A 17,017-nucleotide genomic window follows, 5' to 3' on the forward strand; every position below is an offset into this window, starting at 1 on the left:
CTCTATTTTCCATTTCTATTCTGCTCTTCCTCCAACACCACAACCACGACACCCCAACTTATTCAATTATTCATGCGATCTTCTCTCTTTTTTCTCTTGTCTTTTTCTATTTCTATTTTTTCTTCAGTCTCATCACACTTTTGATATCATTCTCATTCTCCCTAATCCTTATTTGTCTCTCATCTATCTGAAAGTGACACGTTCTTCAATTTTGAAATATTTTCAGACTTGTAATGAAAACTGAATGATAAAACTACTATAGTCATCTAATAATTTTTATAATTTAACAACACCAATTTGAAATGTCATCCTGGTTTTCATATTTTGGGTGAGTTTCAATTTCAAATTTCAAATTCCAAAAATATTAAATCAATTAATTTTCAGATTCAGTAAAGGTCCACCTCTGGAAGAGGTAAGGGAGGAATCCGAGGAAGATGCTCAAGTGCCTGAACAAGTTGTGTCTGTAAGTTTTTCAAATTATGTTTGAAAAAAGTAGAGAAATGGGGGTGCAAGACTAATAGGGAAACAACGTCATCCATTTTAAATACTTCCCAAAAGCCAAATCAACAATTTATAGAAAAATACAGAGGAAGAAATAGCGGATGCAATAAATAGATTGTCACCAGAGCAACAAAATTTAATACAAGATGTGCTTCGACGAGCAGAAAGTTCAAGAAAAGAAGCCAAAGTTGTTGTAGACGCTGAAATGATGAGATCGAGATTTAGACAAAGAGATTCAATAGAAGACTCACAGGAAATAGACCATCGTTATTCGTTAATTCAAATGGATTCGATCCCGGAGAGTAAGTTTTTCTAAATATTTTGCAAAGTTTGTGCTGCTCCACTTTGGAAGGGTATATCTTAGTTTATTTACTTTGAAGATATCAATGAATGAATAATTACAAAACTATAGAAAATGGATTGAACATTATTTATTTAATTGACAATTTTTAATAATTTGAAAATATAGAACATTTTTGGCAATGCCCTATTTTAATTTAATTTTTGTTAAATTAAACATTATCTCCAACGAAGTAAATTACTTCATCTGCCGAAATATTTAAAAATTAAAAAAAAAAATTGAAGAAAACCTTTATCGACTGGAAAATAAATCAATTTCAAATTGAGCAATAATTACATCGAAATGACTTCAGTTGTTTGTTTTTTGTTAAATTGATTTGCAAACTTCACAAAAATGAAACTTAATTGTTAAGATATGGTCACAAATGAAATGGAAGAACGATTGGCCACAACACAAAATGAAGATATAATCCCAGAATCCTCCCAAAGAAGTCCAATAACTCCACGGAAAATACATGAAAAACGAGCATCTATTACGGAAGGTATGCATATTTATTCTATAACTCGGAATTTCAAAAAGTTTCATTCCAGTGACAACAGAAAACCTTCGGCATCGATTCCAAAAAATGAAATCACATTTGACTACATGGTTCAACTCACTTGATTATGATGGTGAATACATTTTCGATTTTACGAGTAAACCTGAAAAGTCTGAAAAACTCGGAGAACTCACAATGCAATACATTGATGCTCTAAGCCAGGTAAAAGAAATAGCTATAAAAGAATTGGAAAAAAAAACTATATTTCAGGCAATAATGATATCATCTCATATTGAATATTCGCATCATGTATTATCATCTAATCCCAAATTTCAACAGATGTGCACTCAATTCTGTGAATCGATATTTTCAGTAGCTTTTGATGAATTAACTTATCAATTATTGGATGATAAGGTTCAAGAAACGCTCAACGAATATTGTGGTCAAATAGCCGAAGAAGCCCTTCAAGCAGCTTTCTTTACAATGATTTCAAAGACATTGTCGAAATCTAAAGAGTCAGTTTAAAATTGTTAAAGTAGTACTGAAAAGCCAATTTTTCAGATGCGAACAAGTATTGAATGAAATTTCATCGATGCACAAATCACGATCATTTGAAAGTGCAAAACAACTAGATCAATTATTGAGCAGAATAGAAGACGGTACGTCATATCAGATACACTACATTCAAACAGAACAATTTTTAGATCGCGAATCGAGCAGAAAATCATCTCCTTATTTGTACGAAGTACTTGGAAAATCAAGTGACAGCCCATCAACATCAGCATCCGTCGAATATCGTTCTCAAAATTCTTACGAATCAGAAATCTCATTTGAAACACCAGATATTCATGTTGAAGAATTGTTTGATACGCATCTGAACGAAAAAGACGAAACAAAGCTAATTCTGAAGTCAGTTGAGGATAAGCTCGAAACCACTGAAATAGAAGGAAACGTGCCAAAAATTGACGAGAATCTTATCGAGAATATTCAATATGATAGTGGCGACCAAGAACATTATATTTGGATCTCTGGTCCATTGGGAAGGATAAATGAGGAACATGAAGACGACTTCGAGGCACGTTCAGAAAGTAGCTCAGGAAGTATGATAACACATAGTACAGAGCCGAAGATGCAACTGAACGTTGAAGAATATATTCAAACAATGATCGCAAGAGTTTCCACGGAAAATGAAATTACCAATACGAGTAATCAAACAGCAAACATAGTAATTGATCCAGGAAGTATTGATTCAGAAGAAATAAACAAATTAGCCGCAAAATTAGTTGAAGAATCAATTCTCAAAGCATCACAGGAAGCAGCATCAGATAACCACGAGAAAGAAAGATCAAGTGCAACATCAAAAGCTGATTATGAAAGATCATTTGATCAAGACGTCACTTATGAAAGATCTTCACCGTTGCTTGAACCAAGTGAAGAACCAGTGATGGAATCCAAAGAACCAGAACTGACACAAGAAGAGATTGATCACATTGCAAGGATCCAGAGTCTTGCAGAACAATCATCATTCGAACAAGCTTCAACGATTCCTGATCGACCACCTCTTCCAGCCCGGCTTCCGACTGTAGACGAGCCGATTGTCATCTCAGAACAACACGAAGAAGACAGATCAAGTGCAACATCGGGAGCTGACTATGAAAGATCCTTCGATCAAGAAGTCACGTATGAAAGATCTTCACCGTTGCTTGAACCATGTGAAGAACCAGTGATGGAATCCAAAGAACCAGAACTGACACAAGAAGAGATTGATCATATTGCAAGGATCCAGAGTCTTGCAGAAAAATCATCATTCGAACAAGCTTCAACGATTCCTGATCGACCACCTCTTCCAGCCCGGCTTCCGACTGTAGACGAGCCGATTGTCATCTCAGAACAACACGAAGAAGACAGATCAAGTGCAACATCAGGAGCTGACTATGAAAGATCCTTCGATCAAGACGTCACGTATGAAAAATCTTCACCGTTGCTTGAACCAAGTGAAGATCCAGTGATGGAATCCAAGGAACCAGAACTGACACAAGAAGAGATTGATCATATTGCAAGGATCCAGAGTCTTGCAGAAAAATCATCATTCGAACAAACATCAACGATTCCTGATCGACCACCTCTTCCAGCCCGGCTTCCTACTGTAGACGAGCCGATTGTCAGCTCAGAACAACACGAAGAAGACAGATCAAGTGCAACATCAGGAGCTGATTATGAAAGATCCTTCGATCAAGACGTCACGTATGAAAGATCTTCACCGTTGCTTGAACCATGTGAAGAACCAGTGATGGAATCCAAGGAACCAGAACTGACACAAGAAGAGATTGATAATATTGCTTGGATTCAAAGCATTGCAGAACAATCATCATTCGAACAAGCTTCAACGATTCCTGATCGACCACCTCTTCCAGTCCGGCTTCCGACTGTAGACGAGCCGATTGTCAGCTCAGAACAACAAGAAGAAGACAGATCAAGTGCAACATCAGGAGCTGATTATGAAAGATCCTTCGATCAAGACGTCACGTATGAAAGATCTTCACCGTTGCTTGAACCAAGTGAAGATCCAGTGATGGAATCTAAGGAACCAGAACTGACACAAGAAGAGATTGATCATATTGCTTGGATTCAAAGCATTGCAGAACAATCATCATTCGAACAAGCTTCAACGGTTCCTGATCGACCACCTCTTCCAGTCCGGCTTCCGACTGTAGACGAGCCGATTGTCAGCTCAGAACAACACGAAGATGACAGATCAAGTGCAACATCAGGAGCCGATTATGAAAGATCCTTCGATCAAGACGTCACGTATGAAAGATCTTCACCGTTGCTTGAACCATGTGAAGAACCAGTGATGGAATCCAAAGAACCAGAACTGACACAAGAAGAGATTGATCATATTGCTTGGATCCAGAGCTCTGCAGAACAATCATCATTCGAACAGGCTTCAACGGTTCCTGATCGACCACCTCTTCCAGTCCGGCTTCCGACTGTAGACGAGCCGATTGTCAGCTCAGAACAACACGAAGAAGACAGATCAAGTGCAACATCAGGAGCTGATTATGAAAGATCCTTCGATCAAGACGCCACGTATGAAAGATCTTCACCGTTGCTTGAACCATGTGAAGAACCAGTGATGGAATCCAGAGTACCAGAACTGACACAAGAAGAAATTGATCACATTGCAAGGATCCAGAGTCTTGCAGAAAAATCATCATTCGAACAAACATCAACGATTCCTGATCGACCACCTCTTCCAGCCCGGCTTCCTACTGTAGACGAGCCGATTGTCAGCTCAGAACAACACGAAGAAGACAGATCAAGTGCAACTTCAGGAGCTGACTATGAGAGATCATCTGACCAAGAAGTCACGTATGAAAGATCTTCACCGTTGCTTGAACCATGTGAAGAACCAGTGATGGAATCCAAGGAACCAGAACTGACACAAGAAGAGATTGATCATATTGCTTGGATTCAAAGCATTGCAGAACAATCATCATTCGAACAAGCTTCAACGGTTCCTGATCGACCACCTCTTCCAGTCCGGCTTCCGACTGTAGACGAGCCGATTGTCAGCTCAGAACAACACGAAGATGACAGATCAAGTGCAACATCAGGAGCTGATTATGAAAGATCCTTCGATCAAGACGTCACGTATGAAAGATCTTCACCGTTGCTTGAACCATGTGAAGAACCAGTGATGGAATCCAAAGAACCAGAACTGACACAAGAAGAGATTGATCATATTGCTTGGATTCAAAGCATTGCAGAACAATCATCATTCGAACAAGCTTCAACGGTTCCTGATCGACCACCTCTTCCAGTCCGGCTTCCGACTGTAGACGAGCCGATTGTCAGCTCAGAACAACACGAAGATGACAGATCAAGTGCAACATCAGGAGATGATTATGAAAGACCCTTCGATCAAGACTTCACGTATGAAAGATCTTCACCGTTGCTTGAACCATGTGAAGAACCAGTGATGGAATCCAGAGTACCAGAACTGACACAAGAAGAGATTGATCATATTGCTTGGATTCAAAGCATTGCAGAACAATCATCATTCGAACAGGCTTCAACGATTCCTGATCGACCACCTCTTCCAGTCCGGCTTCCGACTGTAGACGAGCCGATTGTCAGCTCAGAACAACACGAAGATGACAGATCAAGTGCAACATCAGGAGCTGATTATGAAAGATCATCTGACCAAGAAGTCACGTATGAAAGATCTTCACCGTTGCTTGAACCATGTGAAGAACCAGTGATGGAATCCAAAAAACCAGAACTGACACAAGAAGAGATTGATCATATTGCTTGGATTCAAAGCATTGCAGAACAATCATCATTCGAACAGGCTTCAACGATTCCTGATCGACCACCTCTTCCAGTCCGGCTTCCGACTGTAGACGAGCCGATTGTCAGCTCAGAACAACACGAAGATGACAGATCAAGTGCAACATCAGGAGCTGATTATGAAAGATCCTTCGATCAAGACGTCACGTATGAAAGATCTTCACCATTGCTTGAACCAAGTGAAGATCCAGTGATGGAATCTAAGGAACCAGAACTGACACAAGAAGAGATTGATCATATTGCTTGGATTCAAAGCATTGCAGAACAATCATCATTCGAACAAGCATCAACGATTCCTGATCGACCACCTCTTCCAGTCCAGCTTCCGACTGTAGACGAGCCGATTGTCAGCTCAGAACAACAAGAAGAAGACAGATCAAGTGCAACATCAGGAGCTGATTATGAAAGATCCTTCGATCAAGACGTCACGTATGAAAGATCTTCACCGTTGCTTGAACCAAGTGAAGATCCAGTGATGGAATCTAAGGAACCAGAACTGACACAAGAAGAGATTGATCATATTGCTTGGATTCAAAGCATTGCAGAACAATCATCATTCGAACAAGCTTCAAAGATTCCTGATCGACCACCTCTTCCAGTCCGGCTTCCGACTGTAGACGAGCCGATTGTCAGCTCAGAACAACACGAAGAAGACAGATCAAGTGCAACATCAGGAGCTGATTATGAAAGATCCTTCGATCAAGACGTCACGTATGAAAGATCTTCACCGTTGCTTGAACCAAGTGAAGAACCAGTGATGGAATCCAGAGTACCAGAACTGACACAAGAAGAGATTGATCATATTGCTTGGATTCAAAGCATTGCAGAACAATCATCATTCGAACAAGCTTCAACGATTCCTGATCGACCACCTCTTCCAGTCCGGCTTCCGACTGTAGACGAGCCGATTGTCAGCTCAGAACAACACGAAGAAGACAGATCAAGTGCAACATCAGGAGCTGATTATGAAAGATCATCTGACCAAGAAGTCACGTATGAAAGATCTTCACCGTTGCTTGAACCATGTGAAGAACCAGTGATGGAATCCAAAGAACCAGAACTGACACAAGAAGAGATTGATCATATTGCTTGGATTCAAAGCATTGCAGAACAATCATCATTCGAACAAGCTTCAACGATTCCTGATCGACCACCTCTTCCAGTCCGACTTCCGACTGTTGACGAGCCGATTGTCATCTCAGAACAACACGAAGAAGACAGATCAAGTGCAACATCAGGAGCTGATTATGAAAGATCTTTTGATCAAGACGTCACGTATGAAAGATCTTCACCGTTGCTTATACCAAGTGAAGATCCAGTGATGGAATCCAAGGAATCAGAACTGACACAAGAAGAGATTGATCATATTGCAAGGATCCAGAGTCTTGCAGAACAATCATTATTCGAACAAGCTTCAACGATTCCTGATCGACCACCTCTTCCAGTCCGGCTTCCGACTGTAGACGAGCCGATTGTCATCTCAGAACAACACGAAGGAGACAGATCAAGTGCAACGTCAGGAGCTGATTATGAAAGATCCTTTGATCAAGACGTCATGTATGAAAGATCTTCACCGTTGCTTATACCAAGTGAAGATCCAGTGATGGAATCCAAGGAATCAGAACTGACACAAGAAGAGATTGATCACATTGCAAGGATCCAGAGTCTTGCAGAACAATCATCATTCGAACAAGCTTCAACGATTCCTGATCGACCACCTCTTCCAGTCCGGCTTCCGACTGTAGACGAGCCGATTGTCATCTCAGAACAACACGAAGGAGACAGATCAAGTGCAACATCAGGAGCTGATTATGAAAGATCCTTTGATCAAGACGTCACGTATGAAAGATCTTCACCATTGCTTGAACCATGTGATGAACCAGTGATGGAATCCAAGGAACCCGAACTGACACAAGAAGAGATTGATCACATTGCAAGGATCCAGAATCTTGCAGAACAATCATCATTCGAACAAGCTTCAACGATTACTGATCGACCACCTCTTCCAGTCCGGCTTCCGACTGTAGACGAGCCGATTGTCATCTCAGAACAACACGAAGGAGACAGATCAAGTGCAACACCAGGAGCTGATTATGAAAGATCCTATGATCAAGACGTCACGTATGAAAGATCTTCACCATTGCTTGAACCAAGTGAAGTACCAGTGATGGTATCCAAGGCAGCAGTTCTGACACAAGAAGAGATTGATCACATTGCAATTATGCAGAGTCTTGCAGAATAATCATCTTTTGAACAATGTGGGATTTAAACTGGACACTCATGTTTGGCCGTCAGGATTCTAAACTGAAGACAGAAAGGCGTTGCTTGAACCATGTGAAGAACCAGTGATGGAATCCAAAAAACCAGAACTGACACAAGAAGAGATTGATCATATTGCTTGGATTCAAAGCATTGCAGAACAATCATCATTCGAACAGGCTTCAACGATTCCTGATCGACCACCTCTTCCAGTCCGGCTTCCGACTGTAGACGAGCCGATTGTCAGCTCAGAACAACACGAAGATGACAGATCAAGTGCAACATCAGGAGCTGATTATGAAAGATCAATTGACCAAGAAGTCACGTATGAAAGATCTTCACCGTTGCTTGAACCATGTGAAGAACCAGTGATGGAATCCAAAAAACCAGAACTGACACAAGAAGAGATTGATCATATTGCTTGGATTCAAAGCATTGCAGAACAATCATCATTCGAACAGGCTTCAACGATTCCTGATCGACCACCTCTTCCAGTCCGGCTTCCGACTGTAGACGAGCCGATTGTCAGCTCAGAACAACACGAAGAAGACAGATCAAGTGCAACATCAGGAGCTGATTATGAAAGATCATCTGACCAAGAAGTCACGTATGATAGATCTTCACCGTTGCTTGAACCATGTGAAGAACCAGTGATGGAATCCAAATAACCAGAACTGACACAAGAAGAGATTGATCATATTGCTTGGATTCAAAGCATTGCAGAACAATCATCATTCGAACAGGCTTCAACGATTCCTGATCGACCACCTCTTCCAGTCCGACTTCCGACTGTAGACGAGCCGATTGTCAGCTCAGAACAACACGAAGAAGACAGATCAAGTGCAACATCAGGAGCTGATTATGAAAGATCCTTCGATCAAGACGTCACGTATGAAAGATCTTCACCGTTGCTTGAACCAAGTGAAGATCCAGTGATGGAATCTAAGGAACCAGAACTGACACAAGAAGAGATTGATCATATTGCTTGGATTCAAAGCATTGCAGAACAATCATCATTCGAACAAGCTTCAACGATTCCTGATCGACCACCTCTTCCAGTCCGGCTTCCGACTGTAGACGAGCCGATTGTCAGCTCAGAACAACACGAAGATGACAGATCAAGTGCAACATCAGGAACTGATTATGAAAGATCCTTCGATCAAGACGTCACGTATGAAAGATCTTCACCGTTGCTTGAACCATGTGAAGATCCAGTGATGGAATCCAAGGAACCAGAACTGACACAAGAAGAGATTGATCATATTGCTTGGATTCAAAGCATTGCAGAACAATCATCATTCGAACAGGCTTCAACGATTCCTGATCGACCACCTCTTCCAGTCCGGCTTCCGACTGTAGACGAGCCGATTGTCAGCTCAGAACAACACGAAGATGACAGATCAAGTGCAACATCAGGAGCTGATTATGAAAGATCCTTCGATCAAGACGTCACGTATGAAAGATCTTCACCGTTGCTTGAACCAAGTGAAGATCCAGTGATGGAATCCAAGGAACCAGAACTGACACAAGAAGAGATTGATCATATTGCAAGGATCCAGAGTCTTGCAGAACAATCATCATTCGAACAAGCTTCAACGGTTCCTGATCGACCACCTCTTCCAGTCCGGCTTCCGACTGTAGACGAGCCGATTGTCAGCTCAGAACAACACGAAGATGACAGATCAAGTGCAACATCAGGAGCTGATTATGAAAGACCCTTCGATCAAGACTTCACGTATGAAAGATCTTCACCGTTGCTTGAACCATGTGAAGAACCAGTGATGGAATCCAAAAAACCAGAACTGACACAAGAAGAGATTGATCATATTGCTTGGATTCAAAGCATTGCAGAACAATCATCATTCGAACAGGCTTCAACGATTCCTGATCGACCACCTCTTCCAGTCCGGCTTCCGACTGTAGACGAGCCGATTGTCAGCTCAGAACAACACGAAGAAGACAGATCAAGTGCAACATCAGGAGCTGATTATGAAAGATCTTTTGATCAAGACGTCACGTATGAAAGATCTTCACCGTTGCTTGAACCATATGAAGAACCAGTGATGGAATCCAAAGTACCAGAACTGACACAAGAAGAGATTGATCATATTGCAAGGATCCAGAGTCTTGCAGAACAATCATCATTCGAACAAGCTCCAACGATTCCTGATCGACCACCTCTTCCAGTCCGGCTTCCGACTGTTGACGAGCCGATTGTCATCTCAGAACAACACGAAGGAGACAGATCAAGTGCAACATCAGGAGCTGATTATGAAAGATCTTTTGATCAAGACGTCACGTATGAAAGATCTTCACCGTTGCTTATACCAAGTGAAGATCCAGTGATGGAATCCAAGCGAACCAGCACCGACACCAGAAGAGATTCATCATACTGCCTGCGATCCAAGCATTGCAGCACCATCATCATCATTCGAACAAGCTTCAACGGTTCCTGATCGACCACCTCTTCCAGTCCGGCTTCCGACTGTAGACGAGCCGATTGTCAGCTCAGAACAACACGAAGATGACAGATCAAGTGCAACATCAGGAGCTGATTATGAAAGATCCTTCGATCAAGACGTCACGTATGAAAGATCTTCACCGTTGCTTGAACCATGTGAAGAACCAGTGATGGAATCCAAAGAACCAGAACTGACACAAGAAGAGATTGATCATATTGCTTGGATTCAAAGCATTGCAGAACAATCATCTTTCGAACAAGCTTCAACGGTTCCTGATCGACCACCTCTTCCAGTCCGGCTTCCGACTGTAGACGAGCCGATTGTCAGCTCAGAACAACACGAAGATGACAGATCAAGTGCAACATCAGGAGCTGATTATGAAAGATCCTTCGATCAAGACGTCACGTATGAAAGATCTTCACCGTTGCTTGAACCATGTGAAGAACCAGTGATGGAATCCAAAGAACCAGAACTGACACAAGAAGAGATTGATCATATTGCTTGGATTCAAAGCATTGCAGAACAATCATCATTCGAACAGGCTTCAACGATTCCTGATCGACCACCTCTTCCAGTCCGGCTTCCGACTGTAGACGAGCCGATTGTCAGCTCAGAACAACACGAAGATGACAGATCAAGTGCAACATCAGGAACTGATTATGAAAGATCCTTCGATCAAGACGTCACGTATGAAAGATCTTCACCATTGCTTGAACCAAGTGAAGAACCAGTGATGTTATCCAAGGAAGCAGAACTGACACAAGAAGAGATTGATCACATTGCAATTATCCAGAGTCTTGCAGAAAAATCATCTTTTGAACAATTTGGGATTCAAACTGGACACCCATTTTTGCCCGTCAGGATTTTAACTGAAAGACAGAATGATCATGATAGAATCTCAGAAGAAGACAACACTTCAAGTTGTTCCTCGGAAAACAACATAATTCTAAAATATTCTGACATTTCATATGATCGTAATACCCCGCTTCTAAATTCTGACGATGAGTTTTTGGAGAAAGACTTTGGAGCATCAGCTGAAAGTTCAGAGCCCAGTCAAGGTAACTGGGCAAAGTTCGAAGAAATTAGTTCCTCATCGAATGCTGAATGGCCGACAAACATATCAACTTATAAGTTCCCATCATTCTCCGAAAAGAATGTTAATGAAGACCTTCTAAACAAATCTAGTTGGGATTGTAGAGATAATGTTATCGTAGATGATGTGATTGAAGAAGAAGACGAAAATGATCTATTAGGAGATGTAACATATTCTCGCGAAGTAAATAAAGATTACTGGAAAGATTCTTCAACAATTCCGTTGGTTCGAATTGAATGCGTATCGGATGAACAAATTAATGTTAATGAAGAAACCCCGGGAATAGATAAAGAAATTAAAAGTGCTGAAATCTCGAAAGATGATAATTCAGTCGTGTCCTGCTCTTCGGAGAATCAAATTGATCATACCAACGATGAACACTTTGATTTTGGTCAAGAAGATTCAGAACATGAGGAATTGAAACACTGCTCGTCACAATATTCATTTGATTCATCTTTGCCTCCTTTCCATCGATATGTTGCATGCCCTTCAATTACTCCTTCAGAAGGTGATGATGGAGGATCATCTGAAACTGGTCATCCAACTACTGATGAATGTTATAATGAAGATGTCAACAGGCAAATTGAGCAATATTCTGCTTTGGCATCATTGTCGAAATCTGTTCTTCCAGTTGTTGAAATAAAAATTGATGAAGCGACAAGTGAGTCATCAGTATTACAGTTAGATGATGACGATAAATCAATTTCTGAACAAGAGGACTTTATTGACAACATGGACTTGACACTGAAACGAAATGAAGATAAAACAAATATTACAAATCTGGGAGCATCAGAAATTCAGCAACAAGAAGAAAACGAAATCAGCGCACAAACTGCAGAAGTTGAATCTTCGGATAGCTGGAACTCGAAAACAGTAAAAATGCTTTCTGATGATTCAGCATTCGCAGAGGAAACCCAGCATGTTGATTTAGTCTCTACTTCAGCAACAAAACATGAGGACTATGCAGAAGAACAAACTCTATCGCAAGAAGAAATTGATCACATTGCAAGAATAACAGCTATGGCTACTGAAGATAACACTGATCTACAAACTCTACCAACTCCTCAAGTTAGACAAAATGAACCGGAGCTCTCCCAAAAAGAAATCGATCACATTACTCGAATAGCTGCAATGGCAAATAAAGACTTTGGAATGTATCCTTCAATTGTTTCTGAACATCCTGCTCCAGTTGAATCTGAACTTACTCAAGAAGAACTTGACCATATCGCTAGGATCACTGAAATAGCATCTATGGACATCAGTACTCTACCACCTCCAACAGGAAAACCATCCGAGACATCACTTACTCAGGAAGAACTTGATCATATTGCTCGCATAGCTGAAATGGCATCAGCAGAATATGATGTTCCTGTAAAAATATTCGAACCACCAGAACTAACTCAAGAGGAACTTGATCATATAGCAAAGATTACTGCAATGGCTGCACAAGATGTCCAACTTCCTGCCACCCAAAGATCGATTACTCATAAGGTTTCGTTGACTCCACCTCCTCCTCCTCCTTCTAAACACTTTGAGCAAGATCTCACTCAAGAAGAGCTTGACCATATTGCAAGAATTGCTGAGATGGCTGATATGGATTATAACACTCCATTCACTGCTGAACCAGTTCAAGATGAAGAAGAAGAACCAATAACAGAAAGTGGATCAGATGCAACATCAGGTGCTGATATATTCGATGAACAAGAAGATGCAAGTTCAGATAGAGAGAAGCGATCGGGTACTTCATTTCCTGATAATGCTGAAACATCATTAGAAGATGACACCGCGCACGAGAAATCTTATCCGCAGCTTGAACCAAGTGAAGAACCAGTGATGAAATCCAAGGAACCAGAACTGACACAAGAAGAGATTGATCACTTTGCAAGGATCCAAAGCCTTGCAGAACAATCATCATTCGAACAAGCTTCAACGATTCCTGATCGACAACCTCTACCAGTTCGGCTTCCGACTGTTGACGAGCCGATTGTCATCTCAGAACAACACGAAGGAGACAGATCAAGTGCAACATCAGGAGCTGATTATGAAAGATCCTTCGATCAAGACGTCACGTATGAAAGATCTTCACCATTGCTTGAACCATGTGATGAACCAGTGATGGAATCCAAGGAACCAGAACTGACACAAGAAGAGATTGATCACATTGCAAGGATCCAAAGTCTTGCAGAACAATCATCATTTGAACAAACTTCAACGATTCCTGATCGACAACCTCTTCCAGTCCGGCATCCGACTGTTGACGAGCCGATTGTCATCTCAGGACAACACGAAGAAGACAGATCAAGTGCAACATCAGGAGCTGACTATCAACAATCATTTGATCAAGACGATCCTTCCAAAAGATCTTCACCTTTGCTTGAACCAAATGAAGAACAAATGATGGAATCCACCCAGCCTGAATTAACACAAGATCACAGTTCAACAACTATATCCGATATTTTAATCAAAGAAGTTGATAAATTCATACCAGAAGCAAAGTTTGGGCGAAGTTTCGAAGAACATGACGGAAGACTCATTCATTCAGGAAATTTAGATATTGATGTTCCATTAGAATCTGATTGTAGAAAGACATTTGGCCAAGATAAGAGCGAGTCAACTATGCCAACCGAGCTTACGGAAGCGGATCTTGAAAGAGTTGCTAGAATCCATCAACATTTTGATCAATCATCGTTTGATGAAGTGGTTGTTCCAACTTCCCATCCAGATGATGGTCGCTCAAGTTCTGTTAGATCAAGTGAATATCTAGATACAGTAACGCCACTTTCTTCTTGTGCAGCCACCCCTATTTTGACGAATCCAAAGCTCGTTCAAGAAGAACTTGATCATATCGCATTCATTCAAAAAATGGCTGAACAATTCACATTTGACGAGGTGGAAACTCCAATTTTGAGGCAGAACACAACATCACACAGCGTCAGTTACAACTTTGTTCAAAGATCATGTCATGAAGATGTCAGTTTCCAGAAAAAAGAATCACCAGCTCTAACTTCATTGAAAGAAATTGCGGAATCATCGCAGTTAACTCAAGAAGAACTAGATCATATAGCAAGCATTCAACAAATGGCAGATCAGCCGTATTTTGAAGAAAGTCATTTCATTTTCAAATCTGATGTTAAAGAGGAAAAAAAGGAAGATAAACTACACCATGAATTATTTGTTGAAGAATGTGTAGCACAAGAATCAATAACACAAGATGATGTTGAGAGAAAACCCCTCGAGCTGACGCAAGAAGAGATTGATCACATTGCAAAAATCCAGAAACTTGCAGATCAATCGTCATTTGAACAAGCTTCAGCTATCCAATCACTTCCAACTGCCGAAGAACCAATCGTGGAGAAACGTGAAGATGACAAATCAAATATAACTTCAGGAGCTGATTATCAACAATCATTTGATCAAGATGTCACGTATAAAAGATCTTCACCGTTGCTTGAACCAAGTGAAGAACCAGTGATGGAATCCAAGGAACCCGAACTGACACAAGAAGAGATTGATCACATTGCAAGGATCCAGAGTCTTGCAGAACAATCATCATTCGAACAAGCTTCAACGATTCCTGATCGACCACCTCTTCCAGTCCGGCTTCCGACTGTTGACGAGCCGATTGTCATCTCAGAACAACACGAAGGAGACATATCAAGTGCAACATCAGGAGCTGATTATGAAAGATCCCTTGATCAAGACGTCACGTATGAAAGATCTTCCCCATTGCTTGAACCATGTGATGAACCAGTGATGGAATCCAAGGAACCCGAACTGACACAAGAAGAGATTGATCACATTGCAAGGATCCAGAGTCTTGCAGAACAATCATCATTCGAACAAGCTTCAACGATTCCTGATCGACCACCTCTTCCAGTCCGGCTTCCGACTGTTGACGAGCCGATTGTCAGCTCAGAACAACACGAAGAAGACAGATCGAGTGCAACATCTGGAGCTGATATTGAGAGATCTTTCGATATTGATGTGTCACAAGATCGAGTATCACCAATTTCTGAGCACGAAGAAGGTGTCACACAAGAAGAAATGGAACATATTGCAAGAATTGCTGCAATGGCTGCAGAAGATTTTAAACATCCTGAAGGTAACTTGGAGCCAGAGTTTTCTCAGCCAGATAAGGACCATATTGCTATGATGAAAAAACTAGAAGAGCAATCGAAAATGGAGAATCAGGAATTACCTGCAAACCCAATTATTCATACAGATCAAGTGGATCGGCAAGAGTCAGAAGGAAGTTCTAGTGCTACTTCTGGTGCAGATATACCCTCTTCATTTGACATTTCATCTCCCATTCCACCAGAACCACTTCAAGATCATATTACCACTTCTCAAAAATTAATATCACGACCTTCAATTGAAATATCGAATGTTCCGAGCCGTCTTCCAGAGCTATCATTAACAGCTGTTCAACGTGGTTCTGAAGATATTTCTAGTGCAACATCTGGGGCTGGTATCGAGCGATCATTCGATGGAATATCTCCACTTCCCAACTTTTCGGAAGAACCAATCATGATCAATGATGAGATGAATTACGTGCTGATGGTTACCCACATGGCTCAGAAAATCGATGTTCAGCAGCCAATACAGGAAACATCAACACTCAGAAAAGCTGTACTTTGTGAGAGCCCTGAAGATTTTTCAGAGGCAACATCCGGAGCTGACACTGAATCAATATCTGAAACAACCGCAAATAAGAAAGACAGCAATGATTCAAATGGTCTCACTGAAGAAGAAATGAAACATATTGCTGAAGTTCTAAGAAAAGCAGAAGCATCATCTGCTGCCAGTGGAATGTTTGAAAGGGATTCCAATCTGCCTCCACTTCGAAGAACTTCCATCACATACACTTCTCATTTCTCTCCGTCAGTGATTAGAGATCTCAGATCTTCTACTTCTTTTACATCAGTTCCGGCAGCCAGTGATGAAGAAGAAATTGTTAAGGGCAAATTGAAAAGAGAACCAAGTACACAAGTTGTTTATACTGATCATTTCCTTCGAGATCTTCAATCAATAAATGCATATTTGGAAAAAGGAGAAGATGGTACAGATGTGACAATTGAAGAAACCAGTCATGATAATGAAAGTTCATCACTTCCAGAAGAAGATGAGCACATCACTGATGTATATCATTTTGATGTGGGAACTTCACTTTTGGTTCAACAGTATATACTGCAACAATCAACATTCCAAGAAGCTGCTGGTCTTCATATTTCTCCAATTCGTAGAACAATGAGTGCAGCTTGCACAGCAGAAAAACATATTGATGATGAAGAAAATATAAAAGAAAGAGAAGTTAAGCATGCACAGAGCCATGATCAAATTAAGAAAAGAGCGGGTGGCGAGCCAAATGCTTATGAACTCCTCGAGCAGCACAGCTTCCGTCATACACAACCCCTTCTCTGTAATGTCGATTTCCTTTGGCGCCTCAATTTCGCAGCAAACAGAATGACCGAGGAGATTGCCGATGAGGTGGGTAAATTTCTGGTTGGATG

At 41.0% G+C, this 17,017-nt stretch overlaps 1 protein-coding gene and 1 non-coding gene across 3 annotated transcripts in view; both read left to right on the forward strand.

The window, feature by feature from the left end:
* Positions 1 to 302: 302 nt before the first annotated feature.
* The window catches only part of cla-1 (Protein clarinet), a gene marked incomplete at both ends in the record, with an annotated part of 39,308 nt that continues 22,593 nt past the window's right edge, over positions 303 to 17,017 (forward strand). For both annotated transcript variants that reach the window (NM_001307219.4, NM_001307220.4), the window contains 11 exon segments: positions 303 to 328; positions 385 to 463; positions 578 to 803; positions 1,215 to 1,343; positions 1,393 to 1,562; positions 1,611 to 1,855; positions 1,902 to 1,999; positions 2,045 to 7,932; positions 7,997 to 8,617; positions 8,621 to 10,295; positions 10,300 to 16,994. In NM_001307219.4, the coding sequence (NP_001294148.2) occupies positions 303 to 328; positions 385 to 463; positions 578 to 803; positions 1,215 to 1,343; positions 1,393 to 1,562; positions 1,611 to 1,855; positions 1,902 to 1,999; positions 2,045 to 7,932; positions 7,997 to 8,617; positions 8,621 to 10,295; positions 10,300 to 16,994 (15,852 nt within the window).
* 21ur-14888 lies at positions 12,233 to 12,253 on the forward strand. Its single transcript, NR_056213.1, has one exon.

The sequence above is a fragment of the Caenorhabditis elegans genome, chromosome IV (genome assembly GCF_000002985.6).
Source record: "Caenorhabditis elegans chromosome IV".
NCBI lineage: Eukaryota > Metazoa > Nematoda > Chromadorea > Rhabditida > Rhabditidae > Caenorhabditis > Caenorhabditis elegans.